The following is a 21,299-nucleotide window of genomic DNA, read 5'->3' as shown; positions in this document are numbered from 1 at the left end:
GAAGATGGGGAAGTACGAAAGCCTATTAGGTTGTTTTTATAAAATAAATTATTTATTTCAGAACAATATAACTGAACTGAATATTTAGAGTAAAAAAACAAACACTAAACAAAATAATCACATCTGGAGATAGTCTGAAAGTTTCTCCCACGTTACTACAGTCAAGCCATGCTCATGAAAATTTCCTTCTACTTACAAAGAGAACTTTTTAGCTGGCTAGGATCCATTACGGCACCTTCTGTGTTTTGTCACAAAGGAAATTATTTTTAGGAATTCTGGAAGGATTCTTAGCAAAAATAAAGTATGTCACGGGCATGAAATGGGGAGGAAAAAAAAGGAAAAGAAAAACATTTATACTTCTCATACGTCTGTGTTATACCAATAATAGTTCTTAAAAAACATTTTCATAGAATTTTGTATCTGTTGCAGTGACATGTTCTTATATTTGTAAATGGAATAACATTTTCAAAAAATAATCACTTTTTAAAAGAATTAATGCCTGTCAAAACATCAGTGGCTAAACAGTGCTAGACACTCTGTGAGTTTATAATCAATCAGTTCAACATTTTCTACTATGTTAGTTTTTCTATGACTTAATGACTGATTTTCCTTCTCACAGAATGACTTTGAACAAGTGGGAAGTAAAATCTTTATATAATAGCATGTAAACATAGCCTATGATTTTAAGTCTCCAGGTCAGATTCCTAGAATACATGTCAAGCCATTTTCTAGAAAATGATGCAGTGATTGCATAACTGAAATGCTGTCATATTTTGTGTACTTCAATCTTCAATCAATCAATTATTATCTGGTTTCGAGAACTATATATGATCTAAACCCAAACTGTATTAGGAATTTCGTATGTCACTGGTGTGTGAGACTGTACCGGACATCATGAGGTTTTTTATTGTATTTGGCCACACATGCAGTGTGAACTGTTAACTTTTTGTGTTTCTCCACTTATTCCCTCTGTTCAAATTTTTAAGCTGTTATGCTTGAATGTATATACCAAACACCACTACGGACCAATCTGAAAAAAGCATCCGTTTCTAGTACAAAAATGCATGAAGCTTAAACTGGGCAAAGTTCTCTTAAACTGCAGCTAATTATCCTTTGCTGAAGAGTCAACATCCTTTTTAAAGGTGCCTAACTTGGACAGCTAGACACCCAGATGCCTGGCCTACTACCTCAGCTCAGCAGCAAAGCCTCTACTTTAATAGGAACAGCTCAGGTGCTGTCAGAGTATTTATGGTGTATACATATCATACTGGTTTGTACCCTCTTGCGTGCTGGAACCTAGTTCTTCAGTCTTACAGCACATGTACTAGTTTGCACCTGGATTCCCTCCTGGAAGTGCACAGGTACTTGTTTTGATGGAGAAATATCCTCACAGACTAGAAGCAGCATCAAGGTCCTCTATTAGGACATGAACAATCTGCTCTCCCAGCCCACGTCAGTCTTTCAAGAGGCTACCCAAATGCCTTGCACATCCTCCCACATCCCACTGCTCAAACTTGGCATCATGCTGCAAAAATGTACCTCAAGCAGGCTGCAAAGCCTCTTTAGTATAAACACAGTAATGGAAACAGATACAAGCACAGCGCCAGCATCAGGAGCAATCAGTATATGCAAGAATGACTAGACGGAAGCAGAGTACATACTAGGCAGACTCACGTAACCAAGGCATAAAAGACAATGCTACGGCAGGACCACATCATGACATGACTGCCAATACACAGTATCCGTGCAATTCAGCTGCCTCCAAAGGATGGTGACATGTACAGAATGAACTTGAACCCAAGCACATTCTTCAGTCCAATGAACAACATAACTAACGAAGAGTCTAGCCTTATGGTACCCAAATAACGCAGACAGCCCTCCCCAGTATTTTGGAGAGGGAAGAGATACCTAACAGAGTAGCAGCACAGCTGTCAGGTCACTAGTCAAGAGGGAGATACACACACTTTAAAGAGGAACTAAATCCTTACTTTTCTGGACAGTAGAAAGTTATTTAATGAGTAGATTGGATGCAAGGAGGACTTTTTTCCCCAGTACTACTCTAGCCAGGCCACTGCAAATAAGGCAACACAATACTATGCAAACAGTGGTGGTGGGACTGGGAAGAAAGAAACAAGCACAGAGAACCTAACTTACTAGTGATGCAGCTACAGCACAAGGAAAGAGCAGTATCTCCAAACACGTCTTCTCTAAGTTAAACAAACACAGTTCACCTGACTAAAGCCTCTGAAAAGCAAGCGACAGTTTTCTGTCCAAGTCCATTTCTAAAACATTTGCAAATTAAAATATCAAACTAATCCTATTTTCAGCAGCAATTCTTCTATAGTTCTCGGAAGTAAAAAGAGGAAAGATATGAGCACAGAATCTAAATTCAAGTCTAGATTCAAGTCTAGGTCTCTCTTCTGGAAAAAATTGAATTTATACAACAAAATAGAGGCTAAGAGGTTTAAGAAATCTTAAGCCACCTTTGCACTTACTATAGCTTTCATTCTTCTTTTTGTGCTGGATGTGGAGAGTCCTCTACCAATGCTTAGGGGACTGATGAAGTTTAATAAGGTTGCTGAGGGATGTTCCTCTCAGCTCAGGCCTGGCTTTCACGGGACTGCACAAGACTACACTAGAAGTATGAGAGGTATTGCACAGCTGATGCTTAAGGCTGTAAGAAAGAACCTATAATGGGAAAAATATCAAGTTGGAATGGAAGTTTGAAGGAGTAACACTTTCTTAAAAACAGATTCCTTATAAACCTATTTCTACTGATACATATAATCTATGATAAGGAAAATATCTTATGAAGTTCTTCATTTGTAATACAAAAAATTAGGTCTTTTAGAAGCCAGTTAAAACTTCTTCCAGTGGAAGAGAAAAACAAGAAAAAAATCCTGAATCTATACAGAAGTCACATTTATGATTTAAGATAGACATGTACAAGTAATTAATTTATCAGTTGAAAATTAAAGCCCTATGCAGAAATTATATCCATCTCTCCCTCCCACACATCTTTTTATTGCATCTTACAATCAGACAAATTTGATTGCAAGACTAACAGAGCCTGCCTTGTCTACAGACACAATGGAGAATTACAGAGAACACATCATGTGGGGTTTGTAAGGGTCCATGACACTCTTGAAGCATAGGGAAGCAAGGAGAGCAAGACCCCATTTCCATGGAGAAATAAAAAAATCTGCTCACTGAAGCCTATCAGAGAAATTAAAGAAGGAGTTAATACTGGAGCCCAAGAAGCCAGTTTCAGAGTTTATGATATGAACACAAGGTAGTGAAAACCCTGCACAGCAAGGCCATGAAACCCTGTCTGAGGTACAAAGAAAAGACCTCATCACTCAAAAAGCTGGCCAAAGTAATAGCATATAATGGCAATATAACCCATAAACAGATTCCTACAACAGGAATCTATGCTTCCAACTTTCTGTACAAAACACATCTACCATCAGCCCTCATAATCCACTAACTGGCATACTCTCATTAATGCTATGCATGGGATAAGGTGTGAGAGAACTTTACCTTTGAGCTACAGAAAACAATGCAGTCACCTTAAATAGTTCATATTTCACTTCTATTTCCTTAGACATACAGTTAATACCTCAATTCCAGCTTCATCACTTCAGGGAGGTCTCCAATTCTTATTTCTTCTACTTGTAGCTCATTAACAGCATCTAGGAGTTTCTGTTGATCTCCAGGATTTGTAATGCCAATCTAAATTTAAAGAGTAATTCCAAATACAATTTACATTTAACTCTTATTAGACGTAACAGTATAGTACCATTTATTGTGCGAGTTTCTAATTATTAAGAGTCAGAAGAAGTTGCTTTTAAGTATTGCAACCAACTACCATGTCTGTAACTGCCAAAGGAAAAAACGAAACCACAGAAATTATTCAATGACGCAAAACAAAATTACAAGAGCTGAGGAAGAGCCAAACTGAAATTGCACAGGATACTCAGAGGATCCATTTAAGGTTTCTTGAAAAATTAGTAGCAGTTTTTATAAGTACCCCTATGTTGTCAGGATGTTACGCTCACCTATTTCAGAATCATCTCAGTCATCTCTCATAGCAATGCTGGTGATACAGCATTAACTCAGAAAGAAAGAGCAGAAACTATCAAATCAGCATCAAATGGAGAATTTTACAAAAAGAGGCCTGATTTTAAGAAGGGCTTTTACAAGCTTTTGGGTGTTTATTTTTTTCCAGTTAGAGAAACTGGTCTCATAAGATAGGGTACCTCTTTCTAAAACCTTATTTTCTTATAGAATCTCATGTAAAAAATAAGTTACTTCTACAAAGAAATCTAGTTGATTCACACTACCTCCAAAAATTCATCAATGATCAGAAACTAGTAGAGAGAGAGAGAATATGATCTGTTAAAAAGACATTCAGCTGGATGTTTCTACCATGGAATAGCCTGTAAAAGCAGCCTTTTTATATATCCGAAGGACAGCATACTTATAAACTCAGAATAGATTTCTTGCCTCAAATTAAGACCAAGCCTAAACACTACTCGACATCAGCTTATACAGTCCCTAAGCTCAAATCAGTTCATCTTCTATACTCTTGGCTAATGCTGCAAACAACAACAGAAAAGTTCTGAAGTGTTCAAGGCTTTTTGTCTTTTTTAGCTGAAGAAAAGCACAAGTTTCTTCAGAAGATATACACTACGTAACTGATGTTCTCCAAGTGATGCCTGGGACAGAAAACATTGTCAGCTGTGTTATCCATCAACTACCTCAGATTAAAATTTAACTCATATTTAAATCCTAGGATGAAAGTTTTCTTGCAGAACACTTAAATAAAGAAAAAAAATAGTCCATTTTTTAAAAGGGAAGTGCTTCTGTGGCACATTCAATACTTTTCCTTGCTCATCTGACAGGATGCTGTGCAACACAGGACTTCTGATGTTCACACCCCTAAGGATGCTTTTTCACAAATGAAAAAACCTCATAATGCCAGCTCCAAGTATGACTTTGTTCCTAACTCTCCAGCTGAGTAGCTGGACTCAGCAGGAGTGGACCACTCTGGAATTTGAGACCACCAGGATCCCACAGTCTCCAAAGCTAGAACATATGGGGCTCTCACTGATGTTCTGAGGACCTGAAGTTCCCTGTTGCAGCCTCAGAAATCTGTAAGATGTTAGTGTTTCTAGTCTCCCAGCTTTCTGTAATTATTGCAGAAAGAATTTTGAATGAACAGCTGACAAAACATATCAGATCAAAATGCCAGGCAGTCTCTCTTCCTCGGATGGTGCTGAGCAGCAATTCTAAGGAAGAGAAGGTGCCTAGAGAAATGCTTGTTCTGACCCCCAGTGTTCATCATGGCTTCATAAAAGTCCTCCACGTTGTCCACCAGATGTTCAGAAATGACAGGTAACTGTAACTATAGGCTCACAAGTGTGTCTTTAAACATTTCAAAACCACATTATAAGTCTACAGACAAGTAAGTTCTTCAGTGATGTAAAATCCCAACAAGATTAATTGGGAGTTTAACTACAGGTGTTAAGAAGTTTTGAGTTTCCAATACATTGCCATGGGTACCTGAACAAATTGTATTAAAGTCTCTTTGGTAAACATCACTAGCAGCCTTAAGAGAGAAAGATCTGGGTTTCCTAGAAATAATTTGCTTTACTTATGTTGAGCTATAAGTTTGCTCAATTTATTAGTTCTCAGGTTTGCCTTGTGGAGCCCTATCTGGTATGAACTAATGTTTTCTTAATGCTTACAAAGCATTACAGCAGTCATTTCATGACACAGAAGCAAGGTGATTTATACAAGAGCAGCAAGTTTACTTTCAATTATAATTAACAAATGAAACGAGCTCTTCCAAGGACAGAATGGCAGTTACTCTTGAATACTAAAACTATCTTGCTTAAAGCAGGAACTATTGTGAAGATTAGGATTGCTTTTGACTCCATATTCTCATTCCTGGAACAAGCAAGTCAGGATACAACTTTCTGACCGGCATAGGAGGAAGACATTGTACTTTGTTTCCCTATAAATAAAACATAATTTCATCCTTCTGCAAATGGATCAGTGACTGAGCACCAACACATCTTGAAGATATGGTTTAGGAAGTAAGGAATGTGATAAAGTCATCATAGATAAAGCCTTCCACCACCACAGTAAGTCTGAATTCAGAAGTACTAGGTGCAGAACTTAGAAAGTAGATAGACCAGTCCAAACTATTTCCCAAAGCAGACATATTTTCCCTTTCTAGACCATCTCTGCTGAACATGAGGGTTACCCAGAACCTGACTATTCATGCAATGATGAATGCAGGGAACAAGCACAGTGCAAGAAGACTTTGTTCCTTATGGATAAGCAAGCTTTTGAGCTGTTGTTGGTTCAATTACACTCCGCAGTCCAAATAATGCAAATATTATTGTGAAGTGGCCACATGTTTAAGTATGCACAAGTGTTGTACAAGAATTTGCTTATATCTGTAAACCAGACAGTGCGCAGTCTAGTTTTTTATTTTAGGCACATCAACTCTAACAACATCTGTTTTATTCTTTACTTAAATAAATAAATAAATAAACACCAACCCCTGAAAATCCACGCCCCAAACTCACGCTCCAGCATCAACATGACTTTTTTGTCATCCTTTAGATGGGAACAAAAGAAGAGGTGAATAACCGATTGCCTCATCACGTGGAAGATGACATACTTCTCAGATAAAACCAGTGAGGTTATGCATGAACACTTACATCCTTGCTATCTTGCCAAAGTAGCCACTATTTTTAATAACTCGACAATTTTCTGCCAAATATTAAATGCCTTTTTGCAGGGAGGGGTGGCAGAGCAAGGAGCGTCCTGGAACTGTGATATGGAAGCACACAGACCAGATAATTCTCTAATGATGAAGTTAAACTCCTGGGTTATATTTTTAATTTTGATGTGTCAAATTTTCATAATGCATTCTCAAATCCAGAACAGGATACCGATTTCTCTTATTCTAAACTAATAAACATGTGAGAAAGGAAACATCTTAGTCCTAAATGCATCAACAAGTAAAATGACTTCTGTTGCTATCTTGTGAGACAAATGCTCAAAATAACCAGATAAAAAAGATCTGAGTGTTATGAGTAGCACAGAATCAGACAAAAACCTCCAAATGTTGAACAGACATGTTCCAGTATATTGAACAGACTTGCCTCAGTACAGAACAGTTTATAAGCTTAAGGAATGCAAGGATTTCAGCTTGAAAGAGTCATTGTTTAGGCTCTGTTGTAGAATACAGATAAAGATATTTACAGAGAAAATATCTTTCTGATATTGTTTGATGGAGGAAAGTGTATCATGTTAGTGACAGGATTTCTCCCCAGTTCTCTGGATACAAAGCAGCTTGGTTCAGAGGCATCCATCAGAGGTCATCATTAATCTTTGTAGTAATAAGATCCAGGCTCTTTAAAAGAGCTGGCTGTTAGTTGAAGATCTGCCATCACACTAAAAACTTTCAACTCTGGAGTTACGAGGGAACAGATTAGATTTGTTCTATCAGCAGTGTGGGGAGAAACTGTTAGTAGAGCTCTAAAACTAGACTGCATCAAGAATTTAGGATAACTTATGAAGTGCTAATAAGCCAGGAGTGTTGTATCATATTTTAAATTCTCAACTGAAGACTCACTAATTAATTTATGTCCATGTACAAAACATGACTTATTTTCCAGGAACTGTTTCCTGCTGTTGTAGAGCTAAGAGGCAAAACAATTCTGTTCCTATAGATATTATCTTCCTGTGCAAGAGCAGCTGATCCATGTATTTATTTCAGTTTGTCCAGAAAAGCCCTCTTTATAACAGGGAGCCCCAAATATGTTCGAACACTGAAACAGAAGTTATCAGTTTGTGTGAAATTATACCTCTTCAGTGAAGGAACCATAAGGCTTAATTCACTGAAGTCCACAATCCTCTCCCCTTCCCCCAATGTCCCCTGGACAAAACCAAGTAATGATGACAACATCAAAACAGGTGATCAACATGAACATACACTCAGTCAGATTTGCAGTTTAATGCAATCACAATCAAGACAGCAGCTCACACAGTGATGAGAAGAAAGCCACAAAAAATCTCCTTTAAGAGCAAAATTCCTGTCAACAGGGCTTTAGGATTCCTATAATGCCCGCACGAGGATGCTGTCCAATGGGCACGATCCTGAGGCTTCAGAAAAGCAGTAACGTCAGAACACGCTGACATGCCTTATAATATTTAGGTCTAAGTGAACTCTTAAAAATCTGTTCATCGCCAAAGCTCCCTATATGTGCACCCTCTGAGAATATGGAATTACTTCTGAGCTCTGCCAAAACACGGAAACTCTACTCAGTTACAAGACAAAAATTCAAGCAAAACATCCTTGTGACACCAACTCTGAAGGAATACTAACATCTACACAAACATTGGTTCCAGTTGCTAGAACACATGCCTCCTTCATACCAGAATAGAGGGAAAAAAGCTGACACTGAGGACATGGCTAGCATCAGTAGCAGGGAGCAGGCCTGAAGCAGCTATTTTAACGAGGCGTATCCTAGACCAGGTACAGACTGTTCAGAAGAATCCTGCAGCCTGAAGTACTTACGTTGCTCCAAGGAGACTCCTATAATTGGATTTTATTATGGCATCCTCCTGTAAGCACAGGAAATCTTTCATTTCCCACAGGAATAATTTCAGTGAAGACTAAGGAAAAGCAAAACCACCCTATCTCAACTGGAAACCGAAACCTTGTAATAACGCATCACTTACTCCTGGATAACAGCGAAATACCAACCTTCCTAGCTGCAGTAAACTGTAAGAAACCAAATGTTCTCTCCTCTTTTTTTTTCCCTCATATCCCACACAGGTTTGTGTGGGATATGGGATTCCGCAATTTAAGAGAGCTCTCATTTTTCCAACAGAAATTACCACCTGACAAAGGAGGACCACATTTAAAGTAGTTGTTTAGGATTATCTACTGCTAATCCTAGCACCGATTTCCTTTCAGGGAAAACATACTTAAATACTAAAAATGGTAACAACTTAAATTTAAAATGGAACTATTTCCTGCTCATCCCAACTCCCACATTATTGCAGCAAAGAAATACTGGAGACTTCCACTTCATAGTCAGTTCTAGGCAGAGAAGATGAAAGAATTCAACTCACAGAATTCAAGGCTGATCTGTGGGATTACAATACTTTAGAAAAGGTCTGTCTATATTCACATTAAAATTCAACAAGTTGCAGAAGATTCTGGAAACAGATCTTAAAAAAAAAAAAGTCTTACAAGGTTAGACATTTATAAAGAGAAGAGATTAAAAACATTTAAGAATGAGGAGAGAACGAAGTTAAGTTCTAAAGCAGTAAACTAACCTGTATTAACTCCTCTTTTTGCATAATCAGAAGTTGTCTTAAAGCTATATCTCTTTCCTGTATAAAACAAAAGGTTTTCTGCCATCAAAAAGAATTTAAGAAGAAAACAGTTTTCACTTATTTTTTTTCACTTATGTTTTACTTCAGTTTTCAGAAACAAAAACAGCTACACAATGACAGAGTTCTCTAGTTTAGAAACACAACATTGTGACTAACGCACATAATCAAAATTAAGCAATCCAATCCAGTCCATTGGAGTTTAACCTAACACTATATATATAAACTTCTGTTTAATACATTTATTTGAATTAATTTGATAAATTTATTTGAATTAATATACTAATAGCGATATAACTTTTTTTGATGCTGTAGGTGCATTTTGTTTTCATGGATTACTTTACAGATAGCAGACACACCACAAACTTACCTTCAATAATCCTATTATGTGTTCTAGACCAAGACCATGTAAAAACACCTCCATGTCATCAAAAGTTGAATATGAACTGTAAATGTAATTAATGAGATTTGAGATGAAAACAGGGGAAATTAAAAAAAAAAAAAAAAAAGACATCCAGAACAAAATACTATAGAAAAGCTCCCCAGACAAAGCACTGGGGAGCAACCTAAAGTTGTACACACCTACTGATGAAGTAGTATCTCATAAGCATCATGGGGTACAATTTAATCTATCAAAACTTTATAAATGGCTTTTCTGTCTAATGAGTTGAACTGAGCCTAAAGGGAATGACATCTCATAAATAAATGTCATTTTAAGTAGCAAAATATTCCAACTGAACCTTAAAGTTGGGCTACAAAAGCCTGAAAAATTTGGAAGTGGGGTTAAGGAAGATAACTCTGTATTCTTATCAGATAACAGTCATATAAATTGGATTCAGCCCACAACTGTTACCCTTCCGGTTCCATTTAAACCAAAAAAGGTTATCAAGAAAACAGGAACGGCCATAATTAAAGATAGTGGAAATCAGTCTGGGAAAAAATTTGTTGTCAGAGCACTACTGTTCAGAAGGTAGACTGAGGAAGCAGTATAACCCACTGCAGGTTCAGAGTTTAACATTTATAAACAAAGGTAAAATATAAATTTTGATTCCCCACCCTACCAAAAGATATAAAAATATAAGGGGAAAAATATCTAAACAGCTTTCAACAATCAGATGAACTACTGTAATGAACAGAACTAAACCAAAAAGCAAATTGTACAAAATGCAGAAAGGACTACTGCAATCGCTATAGCAAATCCTTTGCCAAAACCCCAAGTTAAGACATAGTTTGCTCCGTCTTATTGTAGGTCCCAAAATGAAAGTTTGCCCCCTTTTCACATCAAAGACTCAAAGAGCTCATATTAAAATTTGTTTAAAAAAAAAAAAAAAAAAAAAAAGGCAAACTGCCCCTCCTCCAAACCCAAAACAAACCTCTCTGAAAATTGTTCTGAATACATAAGAAAATATTTCAGGTTTGCACATCGAGAATCTTGCATTCCGGGATTTCTGGTATTTAAGTATACTTATCCGTTTATGATGATGGACACCTTAAATCACATATGAAGGAGCCTATGCAACTTCCACATTGTAACAAGTCAATAATTCCATGAGCATGCCTTCTGCCAGCAAGCAAAATATAAAAAGAGTTTAAAATTATTTTAATAGAGTTTAAAGCCATCATCCCTACCATGAAGTTGTGTAGAACTGTGTTATCCTCTGCCTGATTCCTTCCCCCTCAACACACAGACAGCAACAACCAGTCTTTGAAGTAAGCAATTCACATATACATCCAAACATTGTATGTACAGGAAATGCCCCTCAACTGGCAAGAGGAGACAGTGTGTGAATGACCTCCAGTGATGAAATCTTCTTATTAGGCATTCAAAGTGCCCAATTTGCAAAGGTTTTGGGGGTCCTTGGGTAACTCAAGCCTTTTGGTTCTGCTAAAAGTGCAAGGAAAGGACATTTTTTCCCAGGATCAAAGAAAGGGCTATTCAGCATCCAGACAATGACTTGAAAGCCCTTGAACCAGAAAAGGACCTAATCCAGGAGCTGAAGAAAGCAAATTCCTGACAGGTATGTGCATTTCCTTGTATAGTCCAGGGCTCTGGAACCAGGACAATTGTCTAATTAGGATGGCAGACAGCAACAACTGAAGCTACACTCACTACCTAAGGATGACAATAGGATGGCAACAGCAAGAACGACAAGTTGTACTCACTGACCCTGCACGATGGGGCACAATTGATACCCAGTACCAGATGATGCCTTAGGAGCAACTGAGAGAACAGGGACTTGAGAAGGCAATTGGCAATGCCTGTGATGAAAATTATGCAGGCAAATGGCAGGAAGGAGCCATCCAGCTCAAGGAACTATGATGGAGTAAACACAGGTATCAGTGTACCTCTTGGCTACCACTAGATGAAAAAGAATCAACTCACTAGGGGGTGGGTATGTGTGTGTGTGGAAATGGATAAGCTATAGTTGTAAGAATAGACGTTTAACAGCCAGACATCTGGTATACTCCAGGGGACTGCCTCCTGAAACCAAGAGTTCCACTAATTACCAGAAATGCTCAAAGTTATGAAACATGAGAACTAGCTATTGTTAATATAAAAATCCTTGAGCTTGACAGAAATGCCTGCTCATAGAAACAAATCAGTTGCTCATCTGATGCAGAGAAAACCACTAGAGGTTAGAAAAAGAACACTGAAACATTGGGAAATCCTGGAACCCCAAGAATTACCTAATACAGAATTACATTTGCATAGCTAGACATCTGGCTGCCACAAAGTATTTTAAGTGGGCTTCAGGATTTCAGTGTCTTATTTTAAAAGCTTGTCAAGATTACTCAGACACTGGTAGAATGTCTTCTAGCCACCGTCAGGCTTCAATAGCACTAAATCCATTTGGATAACTGCTGCATAGTGTTACTTTATTACCTTATACCAGAAAAAGCCTGGGAAACTTCCTAAATAACCTAAACCTATTAAAAAAAAAGAGAGACATCTGTTCTAACACTGAGGTCATTAAGTACAGACTCTATCTAGAAGTATGAATCTTTGTGAAGAGCACTAGAAGACCAATCTATTTAAAATAATGTCACCTTCATGGCAAGTGTACAGGGACTCAAAAGATGATCCCCAAGGAGCAGAGAGATCCCATGGGAGACCTGGTTCATAGACAGGGAGATATGCCCAGAACAACACCATCAGGAATCTATGAGTAGTAAGATGCAAGAACAGAGAGGACAGCATAGATAGTTGATTTTACCATGCAAAAATCTGCTCCCCTCTGCTCCAAGAAGTACCTCTAAGACGACTGTGGCTGAAGCACCAGAGAATACAAATCTGATTGACACATACATTCATCTAGCAACAGAACCTGGTGAGGCTTTGTCCAAACTGAGGTACTCTGTCTGAGACTGAGACTACCTCAATGTGAACTGCTGCCTAGTGAACTGCCATCAGCCTAATGGCAAAACTACAGCATTTCAAATTCAGCATGACCTGGCTGAACAGGAACACAGAGAATCAATCTGACGAACTAGAACAGACTATGGGCACTGGAAGTTGTTTTCTCAAGACCATGCAGCTCAAAGAGGCGAGTGGAGGGTTTGGTGAGGACTTCTTAGCCAACATGTTCTGGGACAAAACCATATCAGATCTTTGAAGTTGCTGAAGCAGGGGCTGATTTCAGTCATAGGACACCTGCACGCTTCAGGGTCAGGGGCATGCTATGCAAAAAGTTCTAGAGCTTAACTGGTGTTCATACTTAATTTTGACTCTCATACATGCAGAAAAAAAGAAAAGGGCATAGCTCTTCCTGGTGGCATGAAGCTGAAAACAAGCATTCATTGAAAGCATCAAAAATTTAACATCAAATGAAGATAACCACACAACAAGGAGTATCCAATAGGAAAGCATACAAATTGAACAGAGCTGAAATGAAGTGACATGGGACCCTGGCTCTACTATACTTTACACCAGGTGAGAGGAAGGAAAGATCTAGAGCATGCTCCTTGTTTATAATGCAAAGGAACTTTGCAATCTTGAAAAATTAACAGTACATTAATATACTTACTGTGGACTCTTGGTAGTGCTCTAAACAATACATAATATATATCAGTACAACTTAATCATTGATATGAACAAATACAATCTCTTAGGAATGTTTATAAGCTAAAATTACACTATGACTGTATTTACCCAACTCTGTGGTCAGGGACAGCTGTCAGAAATTTGTACACAGCCTCTTGCTTAATCGTTTCATGGTATCTCCCTTGCAAGTGATTTGCAGCCAAAGAGAGTAAACTATAAATCTGGAAGAGCCAAAATGAATTAATTATTATTCAAACTCAAAATGCATAAAGAAATACAAAGGAGTAAGACTACAAAGAGTTCTATCATAACTTACAGGAAACATGAAACGTCTGCCACTTCTTCTTCTCTAAAGCATACAACTACAATGAGGAGTTAAGACTAAGCCCACAGAGTTTATCAAGAGCATTTCTGAATTAACCAAATTCCAGCACAACGATGAATTGACACAGAGCAAAGCAGTATATACAATGTAGTCTAAAAAAGTTAGCACCTGTCACTACAGAAGCAGCAATACACCAACATACTCATTTCTGTGGTTTGTAGACAAGAGTTCTACATACTCAAGGGAATAAATTGTCTAAAGAGCACGAGGCTTATAACTATTTTAATGTCTCCATTTCCAGTGCATATGTGGACCCAACATTTAGCAATTTACAACTGACAATTTAAGTTAACTATATTTGACAGACAGGGATTCTTTCAAATGACTAAAGAAGCAAGCCTTCTGCCAGACATCACTATGCATCAGTGATGGATTCCAGAAACTGAATTGCCCTTGTGTGAGTTTTGAGACAGTTACTAGAAAATCCAGCAAAACAAGTAGAAACTCAATAAACCTAAAGGAATGGTGAAACCACTTTTCTGAAATTCAGGTGACTAGCCAGTTTTATATATGTATACACATACACATATACGTATGTGTGGTGGGTTGATCTTGGCTGGCAAATAAGCTCCTACCCAGTGGCTCACTCACTCTCTCCCAGCAGGATAGGGGAGAATCAGAATGGTAAAACTGAGGAAAAAATCCACGGGTTGAGATACATACAGTTCAATAAACAAAGGGAAAAAAACCCCAAAACCCTAAGTGATGCAAAGACAATCACTCACCACCTCCCACTCAGTCCAATGCCCAGCCAGTCTCCAAGCAATGGCTACTTTGGAAAAACTCCCCCGACAATTTTATTGCTGAGCATGACGTCATATGGTATGAAGTATCCCTTGGGTCAGTTGGGGTCAGCTGTCCTGGCTGTGCCCCCTCCCAACCTCTTGCTCACCCCCAGCCTACTTGCTGGGAGTGGGGGGCAGAGTGAGAAACAGAGAAGGCCTTGATGTTGCACAAGCACTGCTCAGCAATAGCTAAAATACTGGTGTGTTATCAACACTGTCTTGGTCACAAACCTAAAACACAGCTCCATACAGGCTGTTAGGAAGAAAAATAACTCCATCCCAGCCAAGCCCAGTACAATACATGAGAAAAATATCTCCCCTCCCAGATATAGTTTCTGCAGACATGGTCTACATGACAACCCAAGGGGCTGTCAACAGCCTGAAGAGCAGAACTCCAAGCTGGAAGAAGCTCATGACCATTAAATATCTCAATACCATCTGCAAGACTTTGCAGTAACTGTGTGAAAGTTAGCGCTTCACAGGTCAAGAGGCAAGACTCACCTCTCAAGTGTGAGGAGCCTGTATTCCCTCCACGTCAGACAAAGTCGTGTTATAAGATTATATGGCCATAGCCGGCTGAACATGTCATTTATCAAAGGCAGAAAGCATTTGTAGATCCTTTCAGTAACCTGAGCTAACAGATCACTGAGCCTCAGACACTGATCTTGCTAGCCTACACTGACAGCTTTGTGCATAGTTATCATTTTTGCTCCTGCCTAGCTCTGGAGTCTGGCAGGAAAAAAAAAAAAAAGACAGAGAGAAAGACAGAGAGAAAGACAGACAGAGAGAAAAGCTGTGAAGTGAATTACAGTTCACGTACATTTTTGAAGAGCCACTGCAAAAAGCCACATCACTGGTAAGAGCAACTCAAAGCAAAATACACAGAAATCTGGTCTGACTGATCCACCATCCATCAGTTGGTAACAGCAGTAAACAGATTTATTTTAGGAGAATATATGTTGACTTCAGCAGCTCTCTCTTTACATTGATAATTAGTGGCTGCTCTTCCAATAATCTGATGACCAATTTACATTATTTTACACCTTCTCCCATCCCAAGAATGGATTCTGAAGATGGCCAGTACCAGCTCCTCCCCCTTTTTAGCTTTAGCCTTTTCAATTCCAAATTCAATCAGAAACTATACACTGCAAATTAGTTTGATATCTGCATTCTCTCACACACTTTGGCAGACAGGAAAAAACCAACACATTATTTTTCTACTTCTCATATCAACATTACTAACATGAATAATCCCTTGTTCTGTATTCTAAATCTGAAGTCAAGGATTCTGGAAAAAAAAAAGTTCCCAAAACATTACAGCATTTAAAGCCCTGTGAAAAGTTGGGATGTAACAGAAAATAGTCTATATAGATGTAATAGCACAAGTATTCAACTAGCCGCTATAATTTAGTTATTAAAGTAACACTTCTACAGAAAATTATACAATTAATGAACAGATTTTTGAGGTAAAACACAGAATTTGCATTTCAAAGAGAAATGAAATTAAATACCTCTAAATGTTTATTGATTTTTGCTAGCTCTGCTGCTGTTTTCTCATCCTTAGTCTGTAGATTTTTGTCAGCTCCCAGCTCAAGCAACTTAAAAATTACACTTTTATGTCCATGCTGTGCTGCCCATATTAATGCCTGCAAAGAACAACTTTGTTTTACCAAGTGTACATATGGAGCAAAAAAGAAAAGAGGTTCAATCAATAATGCACTCTTCACAAGTTCTTACATGGCGGAATCTGGAGACAAAGACAAGCAATACAAAACAATCTCAAAATGGTGTTAAAGCAGAAGAATATACCAATGAGTATTTCTGAGGAAGTTGTACTTAGAAACAAGTTGGTGGATTCTTGCTTTTTAAAATTTTTATCATTAATTACAACACACAGAAGTAAATCACTCACTGAATATCCATTTTCATCTTGGGCATCTATATGTGATCCATGAGCGACAAGAAGAGCAACAACCTGAGGATAGCCTTTTCTAGCTGCATACATCAGTGGAGTCATTTGTCTCCTGAAAGAAAAGGGGATGGGTGAAAAAGATTATTTCAAGATATCAAAATCCAACTGCATTATCAAGCAGCGCACTTCAATTCTGTAAAGATTCTCTGTTCTATAGAAGAACTAAGCAGAGGATGAAAGCCCAAGACACCACATTCATGCTTCAGCACAACAGTCAACTTAACAGAACGTACAGATTCAGCAACTCATTTATGTCCAGTTAGCAATTTTTAAATATTTTAAAGAGTTGGCATTTATTTCCTGATTGAAATGAAGTCAAGAAGTCAATTGTTGTCCTTCACAAGAAGGAAACTTAGAGGAAACTAAACAAGTCTCTTCCAGGAGTTTAGAATATAGACTTATAATACTTCTGGGAGAAAAAGTTAAAAAAAATGTATCAATCTTTTGCCACCTCCAAATACAAGTAGCGCATTAAAACACAAATAACCTTAACATATCCCAGGTATGAAACACAGTAGGTTGGTGAGGAAACCATTTCTGTTTTGGTTCTGAACTACACAAAACCAGTTTTTAAAGACTATCCCTCCTGCTGCTACCACAGACCCAGTGGCAGGCCTCTCATTTAGCACATGGACCAGCTTAATGGAAGGGAATGGGCATAACTGCAGATCACAGTTTTCACCCTACTAAAAGCACAGAATATCAGAAAATCACCCATTTTTTTCCCCTCAGTTAAAAAAAAAAAGTGGCAGAGACTTTCATTTTTTACTTCAAAATTTTTTTTTAAAAGACAGCTTAAGTGACCAATTCTACATACAGTTTAATTTAAATCCAAAGTTCTGAAAAGAAATATGCAATTTTGTGGAGGGCAAGTTGTAAATCACAACTGAGTATTTAAGAGGAAGAATATTAAGAACAACAACTATGTACATACTTGCAAAAAACTCTCTTGTAAAAACAATGTAAGCAACAGAATCACAGGTCACACAACTCCTGCCAGTGTGCACAGGTGCAGTGCAATAGCGCAGGGTGCACACGTATTATCAACACTCAGACCCCCCTCAAGTATGCCTGAGAGGAGTCTTCAGAGAATTACACACAAATACCATACTGAAAATCTTAACTTTTCAAGTACTAAAACTCAATGCACATCAAAATATTTCTGTCCTTTATCCTATTTTTGTTTTCTGTTCCCAGAAGCGTATGCGTTGATGCTTTCTCTCCTACATATATTACTATTTCTTACAATTGTTGAAGAAGTGAGTACCTTTCCCATTATTCTGTTTCTTTTGTTTATATCCCAAAACCATGATGATAAGTCTACCGATCTTATGCTTCTATTGAGATGCTTATAAGATGAAGAAAGTATCTTTCCAGATGCCTGACACTTATTATTTGGTGGAATAAGATAGCAGAATTAAAAAAAATGCAGTATTGGAGGACAAAGACATTAAGTTTCTGGTTGCTACGAAGTAATCAGATTTAAGCTGAAATATTTTACCAGTGATGTTCAATTAAAATGTATTGTATCTTAAAATGCAATTTTTTTCCTGAAAAACTATCATGTATTGCTTTTAATGTACAGCTCTGTATCAAAAATCTGCTGCCAAAAGATTATTCTATCTTGTTAGCATATACTTGAGGGGACGATCACTCTTTCCAATATTGTGTTTCTTAATAATAATTTCAGTACCGACCACTAGAGGGACCCCGAAAAGTATATGTAAACCAAAGCAGCTGTCTTAAAATACAGACTTCCTGCCTCCTTCCAGAGTATTGCTAGAACTAAGGCTTTGCTCATCTTTCCTTGCTATTGTTCATTCACAAAAGGATAATATTTTGTCTTATGCAAACACAGTTAAAGGTACACTGAAAAAAATCCAGTCATATTACAAATTTCAAAGAGCCTTATGATAGGCGGAAAAAAGTCAATTACTTGGAGATAAGCAAAGTGAAAGGTAACTAGGCCTTCAAGACATACAGTCAATAACAGAAAAGAACTTGGCAATTAAATGAAAAGACTTGCATCAGTCTATAACTAACTCGATTTAGTCCATCAACACTGCAAAAGCAGAAGTTCTGACTGAATATAAGGAGACATTTTTACCATGGGGCACAGTCAATCAGTGGAACTGGTTGCTCGGAAAAGTTTTGTAGTCTCCATCTTTGGTGGGTTTCAAGACCAGATGGCAACCTAGCCCAATGTCATAGCAGAGGTGGCTTTAAGGAAGAAGTTGGACTAGAGACCTCCTGAGGTCCCTTCTGACCTGGATTACTCTCTGATCCTATGAAGATTACTATAAAAATAGAGAAAAAGTCTCTCAAATCTGCCCCTGTAACTTAACAACTAACTGATGAGATAGTGAGATACAGATATCTATATACAGACATACACAGATATCTGTATTTTAAAGAACGAACAGAAGTTGATTACAACCTACTAATTTGTAGCAACAGAAATCGAACTTGCTTGCCCAATGCGGACACTTACTCCCACACTTATTTCTATTCAGTGGCAGGTAGCCTTTGACAGACTTTCCATGCTATCACCTTTGAAGTATTGACATCTGACTGCAAAAACAGTCCATTCATGCCTGTTTTCATTTTCACTTCTTCTGCTCTCAACCTTCCCCCCCCCCCCCCCTTTTTTTTTCACTCGCACACTGCTACTACCTCACAATTACCTTCTGCTTTTTCAAAGGAAAAATACTGAACAAAAGTCCACAGGCTACAGAACAGTCTTTTCTCCAAAGAACATAATGTAGTGGTTATAGCTGCGCAGTACTGCAGACATGGTATCTGAAATCAAGGCAACAACTCAATGACATTAAAGCAACTGAAAAAGTTTCTCCATTTTTAAGTAAAACCCAATAAAGATGACATTTAAAAGGTCCACCAACATGAATACGCAATTAGTACTTCAAACATTCCATTTTAATGTCTTGAGTTTTAATTTCAAAGACTACAAGTTGTTTCAGGGTAGAAACATACATAGCGCTGCATAGATTTGCAATTGCATTTTATGCACCACTATATATGAGGCGGTACCGTTTAATGTCTCGGACACATGCTGCACAGGCACCACCTCAAAAAGCAAGGTCCATTTACATATACATCCACAAGAGGGAGACTAGAGCGTTAGGGAAAACAAATCTTGTTTTCCTAACCCTGCAAAGAACGCCTGCAAATACAACAGCAAGCTTTAAGATGCCAAATCCACTGTTTCTTGCTAAAGTTGAAGAAAAATTAAATGTATTGGTACATATTACTGCAATCTAAAAATGTACATAGAAAGCATAGTGATAACCATCCAGATAAAAGATCTGAAGAATCCTTTCGTCATTTTGAGGAACCATGCAGACATTCGTGTTTCAGCAAGCTGGCTTGCAGATGACCTTCTTGTCCCAACACCTGTGAAGTTCTTTTGTATGGCACAATTTGCCACATGACATTCGCCCATATTGAACACGATACTCAAGTGACAGTCAATAAATAACTAAAAATCTTAAAAGGCATATAAGCATTTTATTAATTAAGCATGATGTCTGTTCCAACTATGTTTGCTTCCAGCTATGCAGCACCTAAATAAAAAGCAAGAAATTCTTCACTGGTCTCATGCAAATGAAGGGGTTTTTTTCTGTTTGTTTTTATCCTTAGGTCTCCCTGCTTTTATGTTAAAGCTGGAGAAAAAGACAAAACCAAAAGGTTTTTCAGTTTTCAGGGCCATCCAAAATTTTGTATGTGACATCTACACAAAGACAGAACAAGAGGTTCTTATAGGCTCACTTCGTCTTCATCCTGTCAAAAAAAAATGGGGCAAAACATAATCACAAGAGAGCAAGTTGAGTGGAACAGCCCTAAAAGCTACCACTTGGAGCCTCCTACCCTGGATAACCACGTCACGATAAAATGAGGGGATACAGTGATAGCTAGATACCTCACTGAAAAATGTCCTGGGTACCTGTCTGTTACCATCAAGCTCAATCTGTGGTGCAGAATTCACCACACTTGACAAACACACATCCTTATGTTTGGGAATCACACTCTCAAGCAAGACAAAGTTCATCTTCCCGGAAAATTTCAGAAGAGGGAGGAGAGAAAAGATGTATTCCATCTAGACACAAGTTTCCTTCCATTGGGGAGATATCTATAGAAAATTCAATATTTCAGGTTGGTGATCTTGAGAAGTATAAGCTGTATGTAAAGTCTCATAACTGGATATATGTTTATTAACTAGACTAGTGTATCACTAACATTAGAAAAAATACAGCAGGTAGAAAATTATTTAACCTTACGAGTTTAGTCTCAATCTTTTCTTATTGAGATCCCAAAGCAAGGAAATGATGCTACAAGACACTAGTATTTTAGTCTCTTGATCTGCAAACTAAGCATTGCTTCAGATAACCAGGAAGCATCTTCAGGAGCTTTTGGAGCCAGTGGCACCACCCCAGTGCTGTACATTAAGCTTGGAACTGAGAAACGAAGCGGTAACAGTGTGTCCACAGCAACAGAAGGAAAGCTATTTGCCCGTTTTCTGGCTTACTGGGGTTTTAAGCAATGAGGTGGGAAACCCTATACAACAAGTAGTATTGGAAGAACATACTTTAGTGTACTGTGAGCTGCAAGATACTTTTTCCAGGCACTTTCTGCTGGAGCAACATAGGAGAGTCCCCTACCTTCTTGAAGCAGAAC

At 38.0% G+C, this 21,299-nt stretch overlaps 1 protein-coding gene across 1 annotated transcript in view; it reads right to left on the bottom strand.

The window, feature by feature from the left end:
• Window positions 1-21,299, bottom strand: part of ASZ1 (ankyrin repeat, SAM and basic leucine zipper domain containing 1) — a 40,946-nt gene that overhangs the window by 4,203 nt on the left and 15,444 nt on the right. Inside the window, exons 5-10 of the mRNA XM_075491557.1 lie at window positions 16,548-16,659; window positions 16,147-16,281; window positions 13,574-13,686; window positions 9,794-9,869; window positions 9,367-9,423; window positions 3,620-3,732 (exon numbers count right to left, since the gene is read on the bottom strand). Coding sequence (XP_075347672.1) covers window positions 3,620-3,732; window positions 9,367-9,423; window positions 9,794-9,869; window positions 13,574-13,686; window positions 16,147-16,281; window positions 16,548-16,659 — 606 coding nt within the window. The remainder of the gene's footprint in view (window positions 1-3,619; window positions 3,733-9,366; window positions 9,424-9,793; window positions 9,870-13,573; window positions 13,687-16,146; window positions 16,282-16,547; window positions 16,660-21,299) is intronic.

Source organism: Mycteria americana, chromosome 1 (assembly GCF_035582795.1).
Source record: "Mycteria americana isolate JAX WOST 10 ecotype Jacksonville Zoo and Gardens chromosome 1, USCA_MyAme_1.0, whole genome shotgun sequence".
In the NCBI taxonomy this organism is placed as follows: domain Eukaryota; kingdom Metazoa; phylum Chordata; class Aves; order Ciconiiformes; family Ciconiidae; genus Mycteria; species Mycteria americana.
This window is presented reverse-complemented; position numbering and strand designations above follow the sequence as displayed.